This window comes from Peromyscus maniculatus, chromosome 7 (genome assembly GCF_049852395.1).
Source record: "Peromyscus maniculatus bairdii isolate BWxNUB_F1_BW_parent chromosome 7, HU_Pman_BW_mat_3.1, whole genome shotgun sequence".
Classification (NCBI taxonomy): domain Eukaryota; kingdom Metazoa; phylum Chordata; class Mammalia; order Rodentia; family Cricetidae; genus Peromyscus; species Peromyscus maniculatus.
The window spans coordinates 97,160,315-97,187,135 of NC_134858.1; the positions used below are offsets into that span (position 1 = coordinate 97,160,315).

General features: G+C 38.7%; 1 protein-coding gene across 5 annotated transcripts in view; it reads right to left on the minus strand.

Moving 5' to 3' along the window:
• The window catches only part of Armc8 (armadillo repeat containing 8), a 112,135-nt gene that overhangs the window by 25,001 nt on the left and 60,313 nt on the right, over nucleotides 1-26,821 (minus strand). For 3 of the 5 annotated variants that reach the window (XM_006975140.4, XM_015994052.3, XM_076576894.1), the window contains 7 exons: nucleotides 24,433-24,528; nucleotides 9,478-9,560; nucleotides 9,100-9,181; nucleotides 6,429-6,515; nucleotides 4,624-4,716; nucleotides 3,055-3,204; nucleotides 2,002-2,097 (listed from right to left, as the gene is read on the minus strand). In XM_006975140.4, the coding sequence (XP_006975202.2) occupies nucleotides 2,002-2,097; nucleotides 3,055-3,204; nucleotides 4,624-4,716; nucleotides 6,429-6,515; nucleotides 9,100-9,181; nucleotides 9,478-9,560; nucleotides 24,433-24,528 (687 nt within the window). Of the gene's footprint in view, nucleotides 1-2,001; nucleotides 2,098-3,054; nucleotides 3,205-4,623; nucleotides 4,717-6,428; nucleotides 6,516-9,099; nucleotides 9,182-9,477; nucleotides 9,561-23,916; nucleotides 24,529-26,821 lie in introns of those variants that run through there. The other 2 variants (XM_006975141.4, XM_076576896.1) reach the window with 2 other exon arrangements.

Sequence of the window (26,821 nt, forward strand, 5' to 3'; positions counted from 1 at the left end):
TATTAAGAAACTGCTTTTGGATGTTTTGCTAAAAGTTTTCAAAGTGTTAATGGTTAGATTGAAAAATATTGCTTTTCAATATGGGTTTGTAGGAATTGTATAAGTTTGGGTTCCTCTAACTAGGTTTGAGTTTTTGTTTAAAAATTATAAAGAAAAGGAGGAGTTATGAGGTTGAATTATGTTTGCAGAAATTATGTTTAACCTATTGATATTAGTGCACCATGGTTTTGTGGAGTTAAGGAAATATTTAAGTTTGACGTGAATACATCAAAGTTTTTCCTATGTTCTGTTAACAAGAAAATTCAAATGACTGAGTTAAAGTTGTAAGACGGAGAAAATTGTTAACTATATATAGCACCATATATGCTAATTCAAATGGTTCTGTTAAGAGTTTGCTTTGAGTTGTAAGATTAAGAGAATTGTGACTATGTATAGCAATATTTGTTAACCTGTTAATGGTAATGATGAAGCTAAGGGATTCTTGAAGTTTGTAGTCACCGAGTTTTGGTTTAGAAAGGGCTTGAGGCAGCTTGAGACTGCTGTAGTCACCTTGGACCTAATTCAAAAGAGAAATGCCATCTATAACATCCTCTACTCCCATACTGGGAGGTGTAACAGCTATGGAGATTGCTGTAAGCCATTAATAGTTATTTTTTTATATATTAAGAAGGGGGGACCTGTGGGAGCCCGTTCTGGGGTTCCTCGTGGCTTTACCCAGCAGGTCCGAATAGAGGATCAGGACCACGGGCCTGAGTGCAGGTGTCTGAGATGGTCTGCACTTGGCTGTGCTGGGGGAGGAGGTCTTTTGCTCCACCCCTTGGCATCTCTATAAAAACCCTGGACCAGAGACAGTCGGGGCCCGTTGGAATAGGTTCCAGGCCCTCTCGAGGCTATCCTTTATTTTCTATCTGTTTATCTCCACAAGATTCTCCGCTATAAATCCTTCTATCTAATATTTCCTGCTGCTCGCACTCAAGAAAACTCTGGGAAGCTGTGGGGGTGGTGGGTAAACGCCCCACAGACTAGTATATTTCCTCATTCTTCAGTGATGGCTTTCATTTCAACCACTTCCCATGATGCTTAGATTACACCTTCTCAATGTTACTACTGCACATCTAAAGTTTACTTTTTAATTTTAAATCACCTAAGATATTTGTCTTAAAATGACTTAGTCAACTCTTGTTGTTGTTAAATCCAGGCCCAAATCAAGTCCTAAACTCTGATGTCCAGGACTGTTCTCAGTCAGGATCACAAAGAACAACTCCATATGATCTGGGACAAATTTCTGTTTCTCTCGCTCACTCACATACATAACATTATGTGTGTATTCATGTACACGGACACACACACAGCTCAGTGAATTCTAAACATGAGCCTGGAGCCAAACAACTATGTCAGGAAAACAAACAGTAGCCATGCTTCAGATTCTGTGGTACCATCTTGGCAGGTCACTTTTATTCTTATGGTCAAATAAAATGTACACAACTTCTATGATAAATTCTAGAAAATACAGAAAGGGACTCCCAATTGAGTCCCTGATAATGTAGTGGCTGTACTTTCATACCTTCTCTAAATATGTCCTATAGAAAATAAAGGTTTGAAATGCTAACCAAGATTAGAAGATGCCAAAGAGTAAAGAAACCAAAACTGCCTTCAGGATAAGGAATTATCTGACTGGAGCTGTAGGAATTTGAATTTGGAGTTGGGAGTATAGTAATAGAGAAGGCTTATCTCCAGTGAATCCTGGAGTCCAGGGTACATTAAGTCCAGCATGCTAAAAGGAGGCAGTTCCTATAGAGACAGGGACAGTGTATATGTTATGTAACATAAAGGAGAAAACTACAGACTCTGGTCATGTTTTCCTCTATTCCAGGGAAAGAAATCATTGGAAGAGCTGAAAGGATGGTGGAGGACCCTTCATCTTGTCTTCTGCAGCCATATTTCATAAGACTATAGATCTATCTTTGTACTTACAATCAGAAAGCTCTCCACAACACATACCTGCTCTTTAACTTCAATGCTATGCTCCCCTTCCAGTATCAGAGTGACAGCTTGCATAATCTGCTTTCCATGAGTACTCATTATTTTATCTATATGCTGTAAAACAATGGAAAATCCACAATTACCATTTGGAAACCAGAGAAAAAGACCACAGGAGGCCTCTTTTTCTTTCGTTTTCATTTCAGTTTATTTAGAGAGGGTCTCATGAAGCTGATCAAGACCCTGAATTCCTGATCCACCACCCAAGTGCTGGGATTACAGGCCATGTACCACTACACCTAACCTAGAAAGGTTTATCAATGTTACATGATGCATAACTGCTTCAGGCAGAACAACAAGGTACACAGAATCAGATTCCAACGACCAGTGTGGATTGTGTTTTGAAGCCTTCCGTCTGCCCCCACCCCACCCACACTTTCTTCTGTGTATTTATAAAGAAAACTAAAACCACTGAGGACCAAGAAGCACAAAATGGGTGGGGAGCCAGACATGGAAGATATGATGTAGGTCACTAATACGGTCTTAGGTTACAAATGTGGTAAGATGACTGAAAGACAAGGAAGGCAGAGAAGGGGCCATCACGCTCTTTATCTACCCGAGAACCATTGATGATGATGGTCAGCGAATATCAGAGAGTGGCCACAGTGAACCCACTAGCAAGGCTCAGCCTCTCAGACTCTTTCACACACCCCTTTCTCTCTGCATTGACATCAATATGTGAGCAGGGGGATGGACAGTCTCTGTATAATGATACTGAGAGGAATTTTCAAAGAGAAACAGAGGCCTCGGAGACAATGACCGGGCAGATGAGAAGACCCACTCTGGTCAGCAAACCAGATAAAGTGACAAGTCAAGGCAGGTATACATCCAGCACCAGGGAGGGAGGGAGACCCGACATGCAGGCAGTGGTGGCGGGTAGGGGACTATACAGCATGGCAGTTCCCGAGCATCTGTGCAAGTGACAGCCCCCTATGTGAACTTGTTTCTCTGGAATGAACAGCATTTGACTCACTCACAGATGCTGGGCAATGAGAATCCTAGGATGTTACTTACAGGCCGAGTGGAGAGGAGATTTCTAAGAAGTCCTAAGGTCTTCATCAGCACATTCAAATCGGAATCTGACAGTAACCGGAAGAGCTGTTCAGTACTCAAGCTTCGTAAAATATCCGCTTTTATTTTCTGTTCAGCCTGAAAAGCCATATTCTGAAAGAATTAAAGATGTTATAAGAATCATGTCTATGGTCACTGTATTAAACGTGATACTATTTTTCTGATTCCTTTTACTCACCTATAGAGAGCACTAACAACTACTCTTAGATATCCTCCTGTAAGAGGAATATAACCACTTACTGACATGGGCATTTGAATAGAACAAACCCATTTATGACCTTTGAGAATATTTTTATGTATTTTATGCTAGGTGCTACGATGGTACACCCTATCACACAGGAAATTCTCAGTGGGTGAGAGGTATGCCCTGACTACTCAGATGGCCAGTGGCTACTTTGTTTCTACTTATTTCCTAATTAATATAATAGATTAGCACAGATTACTCCAAGCTCTATGTCTAAAGAAAAAAAAATAGCAAATGCCAAATAACAATTGGTTTATATGTAGTTTTAATTAACGAAGGCCTATCAGAGAGCAAGGCTATCAATGATGCGGGCTCCCACCCTCACCTACGGCATGTGTGCATACTCCCCCATTAAATAAAGGTATCAGACAGCTTTAAAATAGCAATAAAAATATAAAGCACCTAGCTTTGGTCTGATACACAGCAATTAAACTGTTAATACTGTAAAATGTGTTTTTAAAATCCATGTAGGTTTACTTCTTTTCAAAATTTAGTAAAGTTTACTTTAATGATCTTGAGAAAAATGGCTCTGATCTCATAATTTTAGAAACTATTATTGTATTTACCAGAAATTGTTCAATTACTAAGTATTTATGCACCAGTTATGTTATTTTGGCAAGGAAACTACTCTATAAAATATGCTATATGGGTGATGCTTCTATTAGCTCAACTCAGCTACTTCAGAATGTCGATCTTTTAAAACATGTACACCATAAACATAAAATTTTATGTGTCAGTTAGAACAGCAATCATTCTATGCCTTGGTTTACTATGTAAAGAATGAAAAGAATATTCCTATATGCACATATAAAATAAGCAGCTCCTATGGCGAGTAGTGCATTCAGATGAACACAGACTTCATTTCCCAAATGAGGAATTGCTATATGACCAAACAACTCATTCACAGCTGAACCTGAAAGATGATGAACACAGAATCTTTCAGACTTTAAGTCATTAGAAAACTGGACTATGTTAGCCAGTTTTTAAAAGAGAACATTCTAGCTGAGCAATAGTGGCACACACCTTTAAACTCAGCAATTGGGAGGCAGAGGTAGGCAGCTCGCTGGAGATTCAAGGCCAGCCTGGCCTACAGAGCAAGTTTCGGGACAACCAAGGCTACACAGAAAAACCCTGTCTTGAACCCCCGCCCCCCACCACACACACAAAAAAAAAAGAAAGAAAGAAAATTCCAGAACACACTCCATAGTCATAACTTGATAATACCTCTATTTTTCTTGTAAACTTAACATTAAAAGGGAGAAACATACCATTAAAGCCCAAATCCCATTCACTCGTAGAGCAGGGTTTTCACTCTGTGTCAATCCACAAAGCAGCTCTACAGCTCCTGATTCCAAAATTGGCTGATTTGAAAAGGAGGAGCAAGAAAGAATAATAAATAAATAACAATAAAAAACAGAGTCGCATCAGATATTCAGATATGCAAACCAGTGTCTGCTTCACCACTGACTGTATAATCTCTTCTCCATCTCACCAATTCTAATCAGGAATTAATGCACCATAAGTTAACTTGAGGAAGACATCTCTTCTCTCTCTCTCTCTCTCTCTCTCTCTCTCTCTCTCTCTCTCTCCACACACACACACACACACACACACACACACACACACACACACACACACACAGAATCTGTAGGCATCCTAATACGGGCCCATTTCACACAGACTCTTATAACCCCATCTACTTCCCTACTCTTGTTCTCTTCAATCCAAACACACTGCAGAACTCAATTCGGGCCTATTCTCTACACTAATAGTTCATGACATGAACACAGCACAACTGTGTTCTTAAAGGCATACCACATCTCATCTCATGCCCACAATAGCCTAACTACCAAATATAGTTAGAATACCTAGCTGAAAATGGCTTTCTAGAGAGTTCTTAAAAATCCAAACTTTACAGGATGAAGATTTACCGTTAATGAATACCTTTCAAGGCCACATGCCAAATGGTTACTAGAAAGAACTAAAGGAATTCAGCTGTACAGACCCAGGAAAGGGCACACACAACACTGGGCTGTCAATCAACATTTCATCATGGTCACAAAGGGGCCTAGTTAATGGTTGCTGGGGAAGAAGGGTGTCATGTTCTTCAGTGTGTAACCACAGTCAAGCTGCCCTTGCTCTAGTAAGAAACTTCCATCCACCGTCAGGCAAGCAACCCTAATCAACACAGCAGGTCAAACACAAAAGTACAGAAAAAGAGTGACTCTCTGGGAAGAAGGGTTTCACTAGGAGAGGGAGGAGGGGAGAGACAGGAGGAGCAGTGAAAACCACTAAATTCATCAAACATGGAGAAAACTGTCAAGAAAAGAAATAACAGGAAAAAAAAACAACCCTGCATTTGTTCTTCCCCAAACAATGACCACTGAATATTACTTTCTGATGCAAGGAGTTATTTCCTTGAAATGACTTACAATCCTGGTTTTCAAAGACAAGTTGTTTTTCAATTTATTCTTTAGTAAACATTGTTTGAAAATAGTCTATTATTTATATTTTTATAATTATTTCTTTACGTGCAATTTCAATATAGGCTAACCACATACTGTGATATATTTTAGTTATTTATTTATAAGACAAGCTGGCCTCAAATTCTTGGGCTCTTGGACCCCTCTTGCCTCAGTCTCCCAAGCAGTGGAGACTACAGGGGAATATTACTTTGGGCTTTGAAACATCTATGAAGTAAGTTGAACATGACAGGTAATAGGAAGTCATTCCAATACTGAAAAGGAAGTGACTTGTCTCCTTCTCTACCCAAATCAAACAATTCAGAAGCAGTTCTTCAACCCAATCCACAAATTTCAACACCAAGTATTATTTTTAAAAAATAAGAAAAGCTGGGAGGTGATGATACACACCTTTAATCCCAGCACTCAGAAGGCAGAGCCGGCAGATCTCTGTGGGTTTGAGGCCAGCCTAGTCTATACAGAGGGAGTTCCAGGACAGCCAGGGCTACAAAGAGAAACTCTGTCTTGAAAAGTCAAAATAAATAAACAAATAAAAACAAAAACCAGCGACTGACTAAACTTTAGCCAGGTGAGAGAAAATTGACACTAACCTCTTTACTTGGAGAAAATTCAAGAAGAAGGTTACATAACATGGAAGACGCTACTACTAGGATTTCATCAGGTGCATTTTGTAAAACCTATAGAATAAAAAGGGCAAGGTCATTAATTTTGAAATGCTGAAGGTGAGGTCATGACTAAGTCAAACCCTGCACAATCATCTTTCAGCCTGACTTCTCATACTGGACAGTGTGGGTAGGAAAAAATAAGGCAATTCAGAAGCTGACCTCTACTATCAAGCAAACAGAATTTTAGTAATAAAATAGGGCTGGGGGTATAGCTTAGTTGGTAGAGTGCTTGTCTAGCATGTATGAGGCCCTGGGTTTGATCCCAGAACAAAAAATTATACACGTGCATATATACATATGAATTTTACCCAAACAGAAAAATTTAAAACACAAAATTTTTTTATTAAACTTAAATGGCTATTATCTTGTGTTTTGTTAACCAACAGATTAAAATAGATGGAAAAGCAAATAAGAAAAATTATTAGATACATAAGCAGCTTCTCAGCTATAAGAACTCAAAATGTATATGAGTATCTGTATCTAATATTTTATCTTAAATGTGTGACTAAATCATAGTTTGAGAGTTGAAGTCACATATAGCCCTGAGTACAAAACTCTTCTAAGCTGCTCCTCAAACATTTGCCCTTGGAGAAGTAGACAGAAATCACCTTGTTCTATTCTTGATGTGTATGACAGAGATTTTGAGCTGAGTAACCAGAAAAAAAAAAAAAAAACTCCAGACTGAAAGAGGTTATTTTGGGAAAAAGAAAATAGTTAAAAGGTCTTGAGTGGATAATTTAAATAAATTATGATCAAGCTGTAATTCAAAACAAACAAAACAAACAAACAAACAAAACCCTGAAAAGAAAGAGTAGGAACTGTAAAAGAAAATATTAACTGAGGTGAGCCTTCAAAAATCTAACAATGTCACATTTGGCTCCATTGGTTTTAGATAAGAGATTGTGAATCTGAATCAGACTTTTGTTGACCTAAACCAGTCAACTCCCAAGGTGGTACCTTACCAGTGTGGAAAGGCATTAAGGTTGTAGTTAGAGTAGGCAAATAACCTTCCTGAGGTTGGGGGCTCTCAATGAGTTTCAGGAAACAAAAATACAGAAGGAAGTGAGTCATTTTCAAAAGGGTGCCATATGTCCATTAGGGGAAATAAGGTGCAACAAACTCAGAGAATAATGTCAAGGAAATGGGACAAGTGCAATGTCACAGGCTGAGAAGGAAGGCCCACAGCAAAGGAGAACCTGAAGGAGTTGTCCTGATAAGCCTCACAAGGCTGTATCATAGAAACCTAAACACAAATCACATACTCAATACTGTCATGCCTTCCAGTGAGGTAGCTCTAGGGTTCATATTTTCTTTCTTTCTTTCTTTTTTTTTTTTTTGGTTTTCTAAGACAGAGTTTCAGTGTGTAGCCTTGGCTGTCCTGTAAACCACTCTGTAGACCAGGCTGTCCTCAAACTCACAGAGATCCGCCTGCCTCCGCCTCCTGAGGGCTGGGATTAAAGGCATGCGCCACCACCACCTGGCTCATATTGTTTCTTAAACAACTATCATCTTACTTCAAGACCTCAAAGAATAAATCATAAACTCTGCCATGAGACCAACTTTCCTGTAAGAACCACTCAGCACGCTAATTCCCAAGGCACTGGTCCAATTCCACCTCTAAAGCAGGATAACAGCTGTACCCCACAAAAACAAAGTCTCACTATACAGACCAACTGGCTTCACTTCATGATCTCCCTGCCTATACTTTCCAGTTCCTAAGATATCAGACATGCATCACCTAGCTCCCACTTGGTTATCTATCCATCAGTCTGTCTCATTACACTCCATCCTATGATAGTCATGAAGGCACCTTTGCTATTTCCTACATCTTTCATGCACAGCCTTTCTGCTCATAGAAAGAAATCTTTCTCTTCATTTTACCTTTAAAGTCTAATTCACATTTGTCCTGCTTGACATTCCTCTTATTTCTGCCATGCTGACGTCCCTACTCTAAACTGAAGTTTAAGCAAGGGTAAGATGGCTATTGCAAGGCCAATGTGCCTGGAGGCTTCACTTAGTGCTTAGTAAGTACTCAAAAACAAACAACAAAAAACAAATTTTAAATTTCTACCAAATAAATGAAATGCATACTTAAGACATTAAAAAAAAAATCAAAGACCAAGATGACTGTGGTTCAGTATGGGGGTTAACATTATTAGCAGCAACTAATTGTAAGCACCCTTTAAGTTTCAATTCAGATTTATTTGCCTTGAATTCTTTCTTGCTGGCATAGGAGATTCCAAAAGCAGAGTTAATCTTATTTTATATCTATAACTAGCCAATTATTTTCTTTTTTATGACCTGAAGACTACAAGGAAAACTCTTGATTTAAGTTTAAAGAGTAATTATAAACACAGAGAAGACCAAATGAGTACTAAAAGCTCAAACTAATAAAGAAGCCTGGGCTGGGATTTACCTCTCACACATGAAACGCTGCCCTGAGAAACGCATTCTCTAAGGTCTGTAGATGCTCAGAACATCTGACTCAAGATAAACATCAACATGTTCTATGAAAGAATCAGACGTAATCCTAGACCCGGGTGCTGCTGGCCAGCTCAGCTCACAGGCTCTGTGCCAACTGCTGTGACTTTCTCACCTTCATTAAAGGTTTCCACACCGCATGATCCTGGAAACTGGTTCGAAGCTGCTGTACAGATCTGGATAAACTGTGCAAACATCTATAAAGAATGATCAAAATTAGCTTCCCAAGAAGCCAAAACTCACATTCCAAATCAATTGCTTGGCTTTTCACTAGTACGAACGGACACTTCAAGCATGGCTATCGATACTAAGTCAGCTACAGCAAGACACCTCTCGGGCGTTGGAGGTTCTGTTAGGTAACATTGCAACTGCATGACTTCACCTGAGCAGACATTCCAGGAACATCTGCATCCTGCGCTTAGTGAAGGACCGGAAAGGAAACGGGCTAAACACACAGCAAGGGATTTTTATTCAGACCATGTAAAGCTCATACCTGACAGCAGCTAACCGCACCTTGACACTAGACTCAGACAAGCCAGTCACAATCCGGTCCATCATATTTTCAGTCTCAATGATCTGGAGAAAAAGGTTAATGCTGCATAAATAACAACATGAAGGTGACAAACTTCACCGCTTGTAAATGCAAGTATGTTAGTGTCCATTAAGAGTTCAATGTTTTTAGCAAAAGATTTTACCTCTCAACAATCACCTTGCAGTGGGGCAGGTGGCAGCTCACTAGAAAGACGGGGTAAACACTCACTAAGGACAAGCCAGGATAAATGGCAGCCATAATTATGTTTATTTTTAAAAATGCTTAAAACAAAATTTTCATAGCATTAAGTACAACAGAGGTGTGCATAAACGATCTGGAGTGGGGGGATGTAAGTAAACCATGAGGCGTTTCCCTGTAAGAATGATAAAGAATCAAAGTCCACAATGTCCTCATCAAGTGAATGAAATCTACAGGTTCTGACATAGCTATTCTGTGGCTCCACCTTACCAAGTAAATTTAAACTAAGTGAAATATGTATAAGTAACCCTTGCTATGCTTCACCACAGCACCAGGCCCTGATACATGACACCACAACAATCATTACGCTTTGTTTCTTATGGCTAAAAGATACCCTGAAATCAGTCTTCATTAAGCCAGGTACTGATAAAAGAATAGTGTGCAGAGGAAATTAAGCTAAATCGCATGGGCCTACAGAGAAACAGACTGTTCCTAGTAAAGTGTTAGTATAATCACAAAACATTGCCATCGTCAATGGTATTTGTTGAGTTCATGTGTGAGCCAGTCGCCCTGCTAAGCATCCTATAGTCTCTGGCTATCTGACTCTTCTGTTATCTCTTCTCTAAGTGCTAGTATAAACATTCTCACTGACATCCTAGGCAGCTGACCTGACTGCAGAGTCCATGCACTTAGCAACACTTGTAATACTGCTCTGGTTAACAGTTCTAAACATGAATGATCCATCATTGGGAGGAGTTGTACTCTCACCTGGAACACCTAGCACAGACCAATACGAGGGAGCTGTGGATAGCCTGTATGTCCAGGACACACCAGTTAAACCAGATTCTTGCAGAGAGAGGAACCTGTGATTTTAGAAGGTGAGTTCAGTGTGCAACCGAAGATGAAGCTTAAGACCACCAACCTACAGTGACATGGATTCAGAAGCTGGACTTCAGAACAGGAGAGAAACCTCAGCATGTTCAGAGCCCAGCAGCAGAAGTCATTTCCAATTACCAGTGACCAGTAAAAAGACCTCTACTATCATGGGTTTGATTCCCAGCACCCACATGGCAGCTCACAACCTTCTGTAACTCCAGTCTATGGAATTCAATGCCCTCTTCTGGCCTCGACAGGTACACACAGGTGGTACAGACAGACATACAAGCAAAACACTCATACACATTAAGAGGAGGAAGGGTGGCGGGGAAACCTTGGGCTGGTGAGAAGGCTCAGTGGCTAACAGTATGTGCCACTGAGTCTGAGGACTTGAGATCAAGCACCTGAACCTACATGGCGGAAGGAGAGAACTAGCTTGTGCAAGCTGTCCTCTCACTTACAAACATACACATAACACACATATGTACATGTAACACACACACACACACACACACACACACACACACACACACACACACACGGAGCAAGAAAGAGAACAGGAACCACACTTTAGCCACCGATCAGGAAAGGAAATTTTCATATAGTGTTTTCAGTGTCTAAATAGCCCAAGAATATGTACAATATAGCACAAGAATGTGTAAGTTCCTTATACCAAACCAACCCTAATCACGTTCTTACCTTTTACGAGCATCCATGCTCTGCTCCATTATCACTTCTAGCCTCTCATACGCCTTCTTTCTCAGGCTAGCTACTCTTTAACTCTCCTCTAAATTTTCCCAGTGTGGATGCCTGCCAGCTTCTCAGCAGACACACTCCCAGCTGTCAGACATTCACCACAGGTCCCCCCACCCTGTACTCACCTGGAAGAGATCCCCATGTTCCTTGTGGTACCCACCTCCTACTTCAGCCCCCTTTTCCCTTTTTGAGATGGGGTCTGTCTATGTTGCCCTAGTTGAGTCTCTAACTCAAACACAGGAGCCCAAGTGATCTTGTCACCTCAGGCTCCTGAGTGATGGGGACCACAAGCCTGTGGCTCAAAGTCCCACTTCTTATCGGAACCTCTCCATTCTGTCCCTTTTTTCTTTACCTTTGTTATACTGAATACATCAAGTTGGGTACATGAAGCTTAAAGCCCTTCTCCTATGAGCCCCTAGACAACTTCCCCATTTCCTTCTTCTATCTTTACAGTGACTTCATCAGAGCCTGTGTGTGTATAGGAGAATGAGACACAGGATTACTTTCTAAAAACCAGAAAACACTATCAACACTCACTTCAGGTGCTTGGGAAACCTGGGCATAGGCAAGACTTGATAGAGACTTACAGATAATGTTTACTGGCTACATTTAGCCAAAGAGGTTAATCTACCAGTCTAGCAATCATATAAACATCTAATAAAGACTATCTCAATATAGCAACAGGTCATAAATACCTGAATGCAGCTGGCAAGATGGTTCAGCAGGTGAAGATGCTTGCCCACCAAGCCTGGCAACCTGAGTTTGACTCCTGGAATGCACATGCTGGAAAGAACTGAATCCCACAAATTGTCTTCTGACCACCAAACATGAACCATGACACCCATGCACACAAATAGTATTTGTGTACACACTTCTCACAAATACATGTAAAATAAACAAATGTTTGAAACAGATTAGCCTCCAGAAAGATCCTAATTCCATCTAAGAGACAGGCTAGAAAATTCTAAAAGCTTAGTATAGCCCCATATCAAGGCTATGACCTCCTTCCCAACGTTATTGAGGTCAACAATCAACAGCCCTGGGAAGAGGGAACAGTGTGTTAACTGTAATAAAATGATTGGCCAGTCAATCTAGTGGTGGAAGATGTAAAATACAATGTTACATGTGCTATATAAGCTTAGGTGGAAGATGTAAAATACAATGTTACATGTGCTATATAAGCTTAGGTGGAAGATGTAAAATACAATGTTACATGTGCTATATAAGCTTAGGCAATCTACTTTGCCTCTCTAGGTCTTCAGCAAAATGAAGAGACAGCAATCATTCCATGATATCAGCAGGCAAACAACAATCCGTTTTCCTGGACAAGACCGTTAGATTGTTCAGAAGCACTACGGAAAGCAAGGTAAACAGGAAAAAAGTCAGGGACTGACCACGCCTAGTGAAACATGTATCAAAACCAGGTAGGACAAATAATCCACTTCCTACATGCATTCCTGCACTCATTTATTCAGCAAATATGAGTGTCTAGTCATGAACATGGTTTAAAACTCAAAGAAATAGTAATGATGAAGAGAGTCCTTGCTCTATCAAAACTTGGTGTTTGTGTCTACAGCTGCAAAGGCATCTAAAGGAGTGACAAGATCATGGGCTTCAGCGAGGAAAAATGAAAGAAACATGAAGAAGGAAGGGAGGAGAGAGAACCATTCTGAAGAATGGGGCTTTTACTATTAATTGGGGAATGACCATTAATGACCTTTCTAGGGAGTAACCAAGCTCAGAGTGGATGATGAAGAACTGTTAGTGTCCACCACTTTAACAATGGAATTATTGGAACCTCTCCATTCTGTCCCTTTTTTCTTTACCTTTGTTATACTGGATACATCAAGTTGGGTACATGAAGCTTACAAAACTTATTTCCTAACAAAAACTTAATTCCTAAGTGTTTTTTTCTTTTTTTTACAGTAAGGCTATCTTGAGAGTCTTTCTTTCCATCTGGGTACAAACTGACTTTTCCTGGGCCATCTATATATAGGCACAGATTTGTAAATTAAGTTGTTATAAAGCAGATTTCAGTAACTCTGCCAGGGTTCTTCTAGGAAGCTCAAAACTTGAGACTTTGATTCATAAGAGGGTAAAAATACAAAAATCAGAATATGAACAGAGAATTCCAGTTCAAAATAGCATCCAGGGAGTTTGTGTGAATGAACAGCATGATTTAACCAAGGCTTCACAGCCTGAGCACTGAGACCATGTTGACTGGGGTATAGGGGGAGCACCACAGTGAGAATACCATGACCAAATGAGGATAAACATGGGATTATAAGGCTTTAAGGAAAGGTTTAGAAATACAGACAACAAATTTTCAGGTCAACAGGGAAGGGCTTAGAGGTGACTACCACCAAGGTCTACTGACTCATGATAGTGCCACATTGTTTTACAGATCTGGGGTTGGAAAGGCATGAGCAATAAACCATGTTCTCTATGATACCTCTTAATGACCCCAGTAGCATGCTCCAAAACTTTGGAAGGGACCAAGTCATAGCACCCAGAATGGAATCTTAGGTCCTTCAAGGATGTAAGAGTAATGCCAAGTGGAAGTAGTCTGATTGACCCACGGGTCTTGTTGGAGATTGCATGAAAGAGATACTGTCCTTTATTACAGATACTGCATCCAACCAGAAGGGCTACTAGTAATAGGCTGTCTTTCAAGTGGAGGAGGTCATTCCTTTTCTTCTAGGGATGAGTTACTGCAAATGTAACTACAGAACTAAATCTGAAACTGATGAGGTTTGGGTCAATGGACTAAGTGTTACACTGGTATCTGTAGTCAATATCTGCATGCTGCTACATTTGTATTATTGCAATTCTTCCAGGAATGGACACACATCTAGTAGAACAGGATGGGAGAACAAAAGACCTCTGGGCATGAGGAAGAAACAGTGAAAGAATGGAACCCATATAACACCAAGATGGTTTACTGTACATACAGCAATGTCAACAACCCAAAGATATCCTTTAGATACAAGAGAAATTCTCAGTCCTTCATCAATAAACTCCAGACAACCTACAATCCAGTTAAGGCCAGGACATATACCAACTTTTCCTAGGAGTTTATGAAAAGCTAGAAGGATTGGAAATATATGACTAAAGAAACAAAGCAAAACACTTGGAATCAATTATTCTTCCTCAGTAAGACTAAGGATGAAACATTCTTCAGGTACCAGAAAAAAACTTAAGTCTGAACTTTAACCTATGCTTAAAGCAGGTCCAGCAAACTGTACAAAAAGTAAGCCTCATATCTTGAGGTTTTAGTGGTATTAGTAAACTTTGCAAGCAATTTAAAGTAGGTGGGTTTGGGGTCAAAGGGGTAGATGATAAAGTGGTCATTATCTTAACATCAGTCTAGTCATTTTACAATTTCAAATGTGATTGTGAGAAAAGTTCCCCAAAGTTCTATAAAGTGTAGTGGCACAATTCTGGAGAAGACAGAGCTGACCACAACAGTAAAAAGCTAGAGTCAAACTTTGAAAATAGAAAAGGCAGGCTCCCAGATCTATGAAGATAAATGACTGCATCTGGGAAATCTAGTCAAAGCAGGAGAAAGCAAGCAGTGAGTAGCTGAAGGAAATAGGAAGGACCTGTCACAGAGGACGGAATTGGTGGGCGTGGACGGCACTGCTTCAATCTATTAAGTGTTGCCATAGACAGCAATGGACAGTGATTTCAGCTCTAACCTTCACCTAGATGAGAACTATGAATGTAAGATCTCATGTCAGTCAATGAAAAAGCTGATTTTCATAATGGTGCAGGAAATAGAGGGGTCATAAACAACAGAGGAAGATAATGACATTGCCCTCTGGCTTCCACATGAACAAGCACAGTCTTGTACACCTGCACACATACAAATATACTAGCATGCTAGCATACACACACACACATACACACACAGCTTCAAATACACTTTGAAGAAATGTGGGTTATCTCTCTCAGCTCAACTTTTCCTTACCCCCAAACAACAAAAAAATAGTACAAATATTATGACGTTAGAAGTGTTATATTGTATTTTAAAAAACCCACATCAAGTATCACTATATGAATTCAAATTTTAAGTTCAATCATTAGCTTATATCAGCACAGAACTAATGCAGCCACCAAATTACACTTTATTTTAACAAATAAACAGAACCACTATACATCACCATTCAAACAGCAATAAACATTCCTCCACCTCCTTCTGTTTACTATGCCAGGGATGCGAACTGCGCACTGTCCCAGGAACTGTACAACATAAGAAATTTATTCTGTATATGCATAGTCATACACCTCACAGTCTTTATTAAGGTCCAGACATATTAAGGTCACAATTTACTGAGTAAATACAAGCCTAATGCCTGTAATAGTCAGGTACTGCCTTTATGTAGCTTACGTTCTAGTGATGAACACTACAGCTTGACAAAGTAGTGACTATTAAAGATCAAAGGATCTCACATGTTACCTCAAGTTTAACTCTACTCCCCAGGGAATCTGTCCACAAAATAAAATTCTGAAATGGTACCTCTAGCTGGGGGTGGAGTTCATTGGTGGAGTGGCTTGCCTACCATGTACATGCTGGGTTTGCTCCCAGCACCTCAAAAGAATAAAAATAAACAAATTATTTAAAAGGAAACGCCATAGATTGAAATAGTATCTGAATATTTCCTCTCTAGAATAGTTTACAATATAATCACATTTAGATAATACCCTTAGAAAAACATTTAAATTGATGCAAAAAAAAAAAAACAGACATGAAGATTTCCCATTTTATAGGCCCAAACTTCTGAAAAACCTAATTTCCATGTGTGGAAGCAAAAAATTGAGGAAGCTTTCCAACAAAGGTTCTTCATAAGAGGCCTTTGCAAACTCCTTCGTGTGTTCATCCTGATTACAATCATAGTGTGCTCGTTGCTATGTGGCCTTCAATATATGATCCTCCTGCCTCTCAAGCATTGACTAGCTTATACTACCATGTCCTGCTACAGTCATTCTTATTCTGTGTGTGTTAATCAATCATGGCAAAACTGGTTTTCAGTGTAAACGAGATGTTCCATACATATATGAAACCTGGAAAGAATGACTATACAGCAATTTTTTTTCCTCTGTTTTAAGCTTACAAAGTATAAACCAATCTATGCTTCATTCCTGCCTACATAGGTGATATATCATGAATGACAAACACACAAATAAATAAATGGATCTCCTTATCTACCTAGTACCAAACAGAGAAAATTGTCATGTGTTCTCCATGTGCTGCCCTGCCATCTGCTAGCAGACACTCTGTAATTCTATACCAAGCTCCCCATTTTAGACAAATCCACACACTCTTCTTACCCTTTACATCATCCTTTGACTCTATTAGAGGCATGCAACTTTACCTAAGTAATATACTGTGAGGAGCAGAGGCATTGGCTTCAGAGAGACAGGGACAGTACTCAGATTCTAGATTTATTTACTAGCTGCCACCTTGCTCAGACTGCTTGCTTCCCAGTTCGGAACAGTTATCTCACAGGGTGGTGTGAGGTTTAAGAGAAAGAGAGATAACATACTCAAGTTTACCACAAAGTGTCCAGCACATAGTGAGTTCTCAATCAATGGCTGTTCCAGTCACATGAAATTCAGCTTCAGAGTACATCTGGATTATCTGAATTGTATGATTTTCGACCCTCCAACATGCTTTATATTTGCTTACTTTTCTCTTAGATATAGCATCTTACTCAGCAATGTTCCTAAGCAATCCACAGAATCCAGGAATAGTTTATACAGTAAATAAAAGCCACAGTTTTTAATCTCTTTTGTCCAAGGGTTCCATATGCCATCATCATTCAAATAAGGGAATCTCTAGTGACAGTGTCACACTGTTAGTGCTTAATAATGGTTTTTGCAGGAAGGCAGACAATGTCCTCCCACTCTCCTGGTTTTGTGGGCTGCACTTCCTTTTACAGACCAAAGATAAACAGTAAGTATAGTTTCCCACCAAATTGGTTTATGGTGTTTGTTTTGTTTTTAAAGCTATGTAGTGTCAGCACAGAGTGATCCGTTCTTTGTACAAAGGCCAGACAGTGAGTAAATCCTTCAGCCAGAGGGGCTCTGCTTCTGTTTCAGCTATTCAGCTTGCCCTGGGAGCTCCAGACAGTGAGTAAATCCTTCAGCCAGAGGGGCTCTGCTTCTGTTTCAGCTCTTCAGCTTGCCCTGGGAGTTCCAGACAGTGAGCGTGGCTGTGCTGGGACAGAGCCGCAAGGGCACAGGTCTGAACTGAATTTACTAGTCCCATGTCAAAGAGTTTTTGCTGAGAGCCTTCCCTCAACCGCTTGAAAACACAAGTCATTCTTACAGGCAAGAACTGCACAGGTGACAAGTTATGTGTCCTGCTGACTCCTGGGCTGGCATTTTAACTATGGAAAAGAGTGTAACAAGAGCTCTGATTTTTCACTCAGTTTTGTCAAGCTTGGCTATTCCAAAGCTTCTCCAAATGCTTCCTGTCCAGACAAAATACTCCTGAAGATTCTACCTAGGTTGCCCATTTGCTTTACAAATGTAAAGACCATATTCTATCCCCTTTTTTGGTTTATAAACCACCTGTCTTTTAACTAAATTATAAAGAGCTTATCAACTACACACCATGAACTGCATGAAAACACTTAACTCCATGTCTCCTTTTAATGAGGTTCTGAGGTAAACGTCTTTGGCTGTCTTCTAGAAGCACCTCTACTGAGTATATAGCAGTACCACACACAGGTTTGCTGCATTCAGTGTGCTGAAGATCAAGAGTCTCACTACTGTGGAGATGTTTCGAAACCTGGTTCTCTCTTTAAAAATACTTACCATGAATGAATGTTACAGGGCTCATTTAGAATTCTTTGGAAGGTCAGCTTTAAGAAGGTAATTACAATTTAGTTACCAATTAAGTTAAGGAATTATAAACTCTGAACTTGTACTTATAGCAAAGCCAAATTCTAAAGGACGTTATGTCTGTGGTGCCATGGAAAACCCTGAGAAAGTTCAATTAACACACAGGTAAGGCTTAGAAGTAATTCCTTACATCTGTCCAAGGAAAAAGACAAATGTAGAATCCAATGCTGTGCTTTTGAAATAACCATGAAATAAACTATCCCACTTTGTAAAACTTTGAAAACATAAATTCATGGTCATTTATACTCTTAACCAAAAGACCAAATAACAACAAAATCAAACTATAACAAAGGATAAACTTTTCAAGGTGAATGTTTAACAAAATTTGAAGAAAGCATAAAATATGAAAATTGACTTCAAATACACACTATAAAAATCCTGTAGCATTAAAAACAGAGAAATAAATGTATATTTTTCTCTTTAGGGAATTTGTCTCCTAGGAATGGTGATTACTTAGAGCAACAGTATTAGTGCCAATCATGGCTGGAGAGACTTAGATAACCATAGATAACATTTTACAAATCAAGATTTTTAAATGTATCTTAAGTTCAAAGTATAAAATAAATCTGTTGTAAGAGATTCATTACACAAAGAGTATGTTTCTGAAATATAAGAATTCTTTTTCTAAAATGAGCCTACTGACATTTTGGGCAATTTATACCATAAAATCACTTTCTTCATTATAAATCCTTATTTTCATCTCGAATGTTGCTCATCTTTTCTTCAAACACATGAAAGACATATACGGTATTTATTTAAATTTCTCCCATGAAGTAATTTAAAGTAATCAAACAATGATGCCATTTATTGAGTGCTTATTGGCCGACATCACACTAAATATAAATACATTATGTTGAATTTTTCTTGACAGGAAAGGGGATAGGAAGGAGATTCTTGTTTTTCTTTGTTTTCTTTTTTTCCCCTTATTTTCTCTGCCTTTATACCTCTCAGACTTTTTTTAAGTTAAATTTAAAAATAAAAAGCAAGCTAGTCCAATGGTGTCATCTATAATCCCAGCCACTCAGAAGGCTGAAGCAAGAGCATCACTCATCACTTGAGACCAGGAGTATGAGCTAGCCTGGGCAACATAGCCTGACACTGTCACTTAAAAAAAAAAAAAAAAAAAGAATTCAAGCCTTGACTGTTTTGCTTTAGGCCGTGTAAAGCTACCGTAGATCTCCTCCCCAGGAGACAAACTGAGTTTTCAGTTCTTGAAATACAAAATCAAAAGCATTTAGAAAGGATTAAAAGTGACATCCCCAAAGCAGTGAGATTTCAATTTCATCCTATAATAGTTTCAATAACTCCTCGTGCCCCTGTCGGCTGCTGCCTGACCATTTCTCACTCTACTGGGTTTGAAGCTAACAGCCAGTTCTTCATCCCACTCTATGTTGCCTCTACGAGGCAACCCATACAGCTGAGACAGCAGTTCAATTAGTCAATGTATAACGAACCTTAAAACCCTTGACTAGCTGGAAGATACTTCATGTAGGTGTAATATCACTTTAACAAACAGGTTGAATCCCCAGTCAGGTTAATTTCTACAAACTACATCATACGTTTATCCCTAGAAAATTTGTTCCAGATTCACAGTTGTACATTCTGTGATTTTGTTTATAATCACACACAGAAAAAGAAGGAAATCTTTTCTACATCTTGCAGTGCTGAAGATGGAGCACAGGGCCTTGGCATGCTAGTTCTGAACTACAGCCCCAGCACTAGTCCTGTATTTCTGATTAGGATACAATAGTCAAGATTACCTGGACATAAATCATGTTCTCTCTGACTCATAACCCAGGTTACTAGACATTTAGAAATTAGGATTATCTGCTCTTGAAAACCGAGAATCATTTCTATTTCCTCTATGCTGTATCTAATGAAAGCCCTTGCCCTATCATAAGGAGCAGACATCTACTTCTCCCATTTTAAAGTTCTCTTCTCCCACACATGGGATTGCTGGTGAAATGGGGAAAGCTCCTAATCAAGTTTAAGAATTGTTACAGAATAATGTAATTCTACAACACAGCTCATTCATCCATCACTTTGATTACTTTGTTCACTGGTCATTCATTCTTCAAATGTTTATTGTCAGCTGCAGAGCTGTAGAGTCTAGAAATACAGTAATGAAAAACAAATTAAAAAGTACCTGCTCTCACCGAGCTTACATTCTAGTTCATCAAAAATTCTCTCCAGCTAAAAGTTAAGTACTCAGACATGAAAGAAAAGCATTTCGAAAGGTTCTGCTAGTCAGAACCCTAGAAGGTACAATAATGACAATCAGTATCTCATTAACATTTCTAATGTATTTACTTTTACCCAAAGCAAAAACAACATCCTTTGTTTATTAATTTCCTTGTGGTTTAATTTATTCTGTGCCATTACCATTTTTCATCAATGTATATACTTCCTAAATTTCTGAAGCACTCCATTAGTTCCTTGAAGAGATTAAAAGAGAGGTAACAGTTGTTCAGTTTCTAAAGTCCCTGATTGTCAACAGGTATGAAATGAAAAGACGGTCTTCATGTCTTCAATAGAAGAGAAGTGGTTTCAAGTCTATAGGACTGCTCGCTACTCCTGGCTCTCCATGACTTAACAGTCCACTGACCACACCCGTATCTGGAAGCTTATTGCTCTATGTCTTGTTGTCCCGTCCCATGATCTGAACTTCCACCTTCTAACAAGTACTACTATGTGGGATCATTAGAAATTGGATTTGCCCCTGACAGAGACCAGAGCTAATGCTTACTTGGTGTTACTGTCAATTTAGTTATAGCTAAAACATTCTGGATTCTTCTACTGAGCTCTTATTTCCTGTCCATGTCCTTATTCTTTCTAACATAATCCACTTAAGAATCAGGGTCAGTTACAGTTAAGCCAAATTCTTCTAAGTTTAATGTAGCAAGGTATAACTCCCATTAATAAGCTCATGGAGCCCAGCTGGTCTTGGGCCTCTCTCTCTTCTTGACACAACCAATGGGAATGCTTTTCATTCTTACAATCAGAACCTTTTTTCTTTTACCCTTTTGACCAGATATTACAAGCAGTTAAATGTCAGAGTAATTTTAAGACAAATGCTAGGAATAAAAACACCAACTTTGCTGTGCATAGGAGAAAGGAAGATCCAGTCATACTAAGTGACACATCACCCTGTGCATTATTTCTGCATTTTTGTTTCTATTCTCACTCAACACCGTATTTATTTATTTATTTATTTATTTATTTATTTATTTATTTATTTATTTATTTATTTATTTATTTGCTTTTCAGGGTTGTAGGGAAGGTTGATATAGGATCTCATATAGCCCATAATGACCTCCAGATTGCTATGTAGCTGAGAATGACCTTGATTCTCCAGCTTCCAACCTCCCAAGTGCTGGGATTATAGATGTGCAATTCCACACCCAACTCCTGCTCAACAGATATTTACTGAGTTCTTCTTAAGTCACAGGACAGCTGAGTTTTGTTGTCGCTTCTAATGGAAATCCAGTGACAAGATTCCAAAGAAGGGATGGCAAATCTCTGACATGGAGATCATGTTTAGTTTTTCTCTGACTCAGAGAAAAGGTATCAGGAAACGGTAACACAACAGACCTTTAGCCATCTTTAAAAGCACTGAGAGAGAGAGAGGGAGAGACATAATTCTAGGAAGACAGATGGTTGCTATCTTCCTTTAATGGCTGTGTATACTTCTCACTCTCCCTGTTTTTTTGCTCTAGTTTTCTTGTATTTATTCTTCCTCCTTTCCTTAACTGGCCATAATATGACATTGTGACACATATTATTTACTGGATTATGTTCCTGTTTATAATATGAAAACCAGACCAACTGCACATTTCATCTTTGCAGCTGAAACATGAGACAGATGGATGGATGGATGGATGGATGGATGGATGGATGGATGGATGGATGGATAGATAGATGGATGAATAAATAAATAAGCTTGTTTTAGTGGGCCTGGGAGGGTAGGTCTACAGTCCTTGAAATTTCTTATCAGGATTATCTACACATATCAGTACACTGAAATTCTATATGGACACGAATAAATGCTACATTAAAAAATAATAATAGTGTACATTAAGAATCTACACAAAAAAGAATACCATCAAATTACATAAGGCATAAGTATAAAAGATAAAGAAATACTTCATGGAAAAAGTAAACTCAATCTATCAAAATAATCATTTCAATAAAAAGAAAAGAATAGTAGTAAAAGCATTCCAAGTAAGAGTTATCACTTTTTATACACCAAAAATAAAGATTTTTCCCACTTCTATGACCAGCCTTTAAGCAGTTTGTCATAATTTTTTTTAATAATTCTCACTTTATAATTTCTTCAATGAGTTCTATGAACTGTAAACAATTCACCAATTTCCCAGGATTAAATAACTTCCTAAAAATTCTATGTAATCCCATCACAGAAGAATAGCACAGTAACTTTTCTTTACCACACACATAAAAACTATAGTTAACAATTATAACTTATTCTTTATTTGTTATCTTTCTACAGAAATGATCAACAGCCTTACCAGGAAATTGTACACATTGGGAATACAAGTTTTAGTAGACTACTGATTAGACTGTTATGTTTCAAGCACTTCTAGAACATGGTACCACGTATTAAGTCATTAATTCCAAAACAATCGTTTATTGACAAAAACAAAAGTACAAAGAAGTACAAATGAACATCCTATGCCCATTATGGTCCATCTATCTAACTCCTTTTTATTCTATGACATGGTCTTCTGGGGCTGTGAGGATGGATAAAATATTCCTCCTGTTTCCTAATAATCCAATAATAAATCAGCATGTACTTAAGTTACATGGTCCATGTCATCGTTAATTTTATCTATACGAGTTACCATCAAAACATCTTCTCTTGTGATACACCACATGTCTAAAGTGAACAAAATATTTCCGTGTCAACATCCATAAACCATGGCTAGACACATGTAATATTGCATCTATAATGTTTGCTTTGAAGTAACAGTTCACAAGTGAAAGTCACAGGTGATAAAAATGGCATTTATAAGTCAGATACTAAAACACGTTAAGAGGCCAAAAACCTCTTGCTAGTGAAACTAGACTGAGGACACTGGAGAAATCAGCTTGTTAGTTGTGCTTTTTATACTGGATGTGCACCTCACACATTTAACCTTATTGCTGCTACTTCAGTTTCTTCAAGGATGGTTCTTGTTCAATTATTTCAACCAGCATACTTAAGGTTGGTTCCATTATGGCTCTAATAAGCCTAAAATACTTCTCTAAAAACTCATGGTAAGTTTCAATACTTTTAATTTCTCTCACAAATCTCCTTAAAATACCAATACAGATGGAGAGAGTCAGTAAATGATCATGTTCAATAAATAGTGTCTAGATGCTCTTCTACTGTGACCACTCGTGACAGGACATGTGGTTTTGTTGGTTGATGTCTGTAATCCCCTTGTGTGGAATCTATTAGACTGTATGTTTTTGAGTGGTAAATTCTAGCCTTTTAGTTTGTGTAGGGAGCCAGGTTAGGATTTAACACTACACTGTACATCTTACCTAGAACTACTTCCATAAAGAACACGAGTTCAGTGTTAGACTAACACGGGGACGAGGTACCAGTGACACATTTTAGAAGAGCTGGAAAATTCAGATGACCACTCACTAAACATAAAATCATCATTCCACAAAGATTTTATTCACATTAAACTTGCACAGTAGCAAAAATAAAATAAAATAAAAATTAAAAAATCAAAACATAAAACTAAGCCACATTATTAAAGAACAATATACAATAGATATTTGAACTTCTCAATGGCATTAGAAGGTATATCCATAAATAACATTTACAATTCTAGTGTTAGATCTTTCAAGGTGTCTAAAGCTTCACAGTGCTAGAAATGATTTTTATCAGAACACATGCAAAAGTGTGCAACATAATAATCCATATTAATGACACAAAACAGCAGGCCAGTTATTTTATCATTCCAGCATGGCCATGCCACTCTATGTTCTAAAAACAAACAACCCCCCAAATCCAGGTCCCATTCATTCTTCAATTATGCCTTTTGTCACTCTGCTTTATTATATTCAAACAGTCACTGTTAGTGCTCTTCACCACGACTTTCAGGTTGACGTCACTCCCTGCCTGCTGGCTGTCAGGACTGGGGGACGCCCCTCTCCCAGACTCACCTTCTTCCGGATGTCTTCATCATTTGCTCCAAGAGAGGCATAGAGCTTGAATGCAGCCTGGCGGAGTTCATGGGCATGTTTTAAGTCATGATCAAGCTACAGGAAGTGGGGAGAGGATAAATTCCAAATTAGTCTGTAAGTTTCATCTGAATAAAATATAACATTATAATAAAATAATAAAAATAAAACAAAAATAACTGAGTTTCAGGAAAAGTAGCAACTATCAACACTGGTACTGTCACTACATGAACTTTCTAGTTACTTTTGGGCTCTGTTCATAGTTGAGATCTTGTTGTGACTATGTCAGTATGACTTGAAATGCAGTCTACTTCTGTCTAAAAGTGACAACCTTAACTTTTGGCATTGGTACATGAAAGGAACTGTGCGTGCTGTTAGAGTCCAGTCCTTCCAGATGGTAGTGTCAGCGGCACTGACATCTGCTTCTACCAGCTCCTTAAAAGAGAAGCACAAAGAGAAGGCATGCCTAGACTTGCAGTCTCCAACTGCAAGTTAAACAAAATGAATGCTATTATACCTATGTTTTCCTAATTTTCGCATTTAAAAAACATTTAGAAATAGGGAACCCTCTGTGAAAACCCTCAATGAAGAATATACTAGGGTCACCATCACAAGCTACTAGATTTATGTCCAGTGTTTTTAAAGACAATTATTAAAATTAATTATTGGCATAAGACAATTACTGCTAAATATACATAAATGGCACTGTTAGCAATTCTTCCACAAACCTGTTTTCCAGATCCTTAAGTATGAACTGTAACTATACAAGGTTTATCAATAACATTCTTAAACTAAAAGTCATAACATAATGATCTAAAGGCATTATCTTGGGAAAGTGAACTCTTACTTAGTTTGCAGGTATTGTTGAGAACACTATAAAACCCTCTTCTGAAACCTTCTAAAGCACTAACTGAATCAGCTACAGCCCAGACAGTGGGTCAGCTTTGTCACTAAGCCTTCTAAGTTAGCTGCTACTGGTTATGGATTTAGGATAACCAAGTGCTCCATCAACACAAGGTAAGCAGTATCTACTTGAGGTAGCTATAAAGACACTAGTCAGAGCAGCTCAAAAAGCGCCGACAGGACAGCTTGTGGAAGGGTTCTGCAATGTGAGCACTCACTTAGCTTTGAGTCCAGGAGCATCGGACCCTTCAAGTCTTAACCACATTACAGCCATAATTTGGACCATACAACACAAATACAGACTGATAACATCCACTTATTAACATGAGAATTTCCCTCCATAGGTCTAATATCTATACTTTTGTAGTTAAGACATTTTTGGATAATCCAATACCAAAATTAAAGATTACTAATCAAATTTTTACTCATGTTTATCATTTGGAGATCATTTAAAAATTATTCCAGTTTTATGATGAAAGAAATGAAATGGAAAAACAATTCTGAAGAGCAGGAATAATCTTCCACACATGAGTTAAGTACGTTACGTGTGCTTACACAGACGCTTCCAGGACAGTTTCCTAGGGCATGGTCATTTTTCTCCTTGCCTTGCTAGGGAGGAAAGCTCGGGCTGTTCTGGAGACCAGGATCAGGATTCACTCACATATTTCTTATTGATGAGATATTCTATCAGTGTGAGCAAATGTCCCAGGGAAACAGATAAGCCCTGTGCCCATCACTTCCACTAGGAAAAGAACGCTACCAAGGACAAGTAGACACATAGCTAGTTATCTTGTTGCCTGTTTTGAGTAGGATCTTTTATTATGTAGCACAATTTAGCATCAAATTCACAGTCGACTCCCTCCTCCCAGCCTCCTGAAGGTCACTTAGACATGCGTCATCATATCTGGCTTCTGACCCAGAACTTTAAACAGAGGACAGTGCATGTAACTAATGTTAAGTACCCCTGACAGTTATTTCAGGCCTTCCTAAGACAGAGAAAAAGCATACCCGTAATTTATTTTCAACATTAAATGACAAATAGGCCACTGCCTGCTAGATGGCTTCAGATGTCAGAGCATGTGAAAGGTGAAGAGAGCACTCATTCTTGGGACCACCGCCACATTCATGAACTGGTCCTGACCACAAGTAAAAGTCATTAACCTATCTGCCATGACCTCCTTAAATAAAGTTATGTTAATAGATTTTCTTAGAAATGAATATAGCAAACAAGTAAAAGGAATACCAAACTCCAAGGAACGTCACTTTCAGAAAAAATAAACATGGCTTGGTCCTTAGTCGGTCCCAAACTGAGGTTAAGTGGTATTGTAGCATTTAACCTCAGGCCAAAAGCACAGTGTGAAACCAAAATGGGGAAAACAGGAAAAGGGAGAAGACTGGTGGATAGTAAACTGAGATCAACCCGGTGAAAGTAAGACAAATACCACCCTTGACCTAGGAAGGAAGGAAG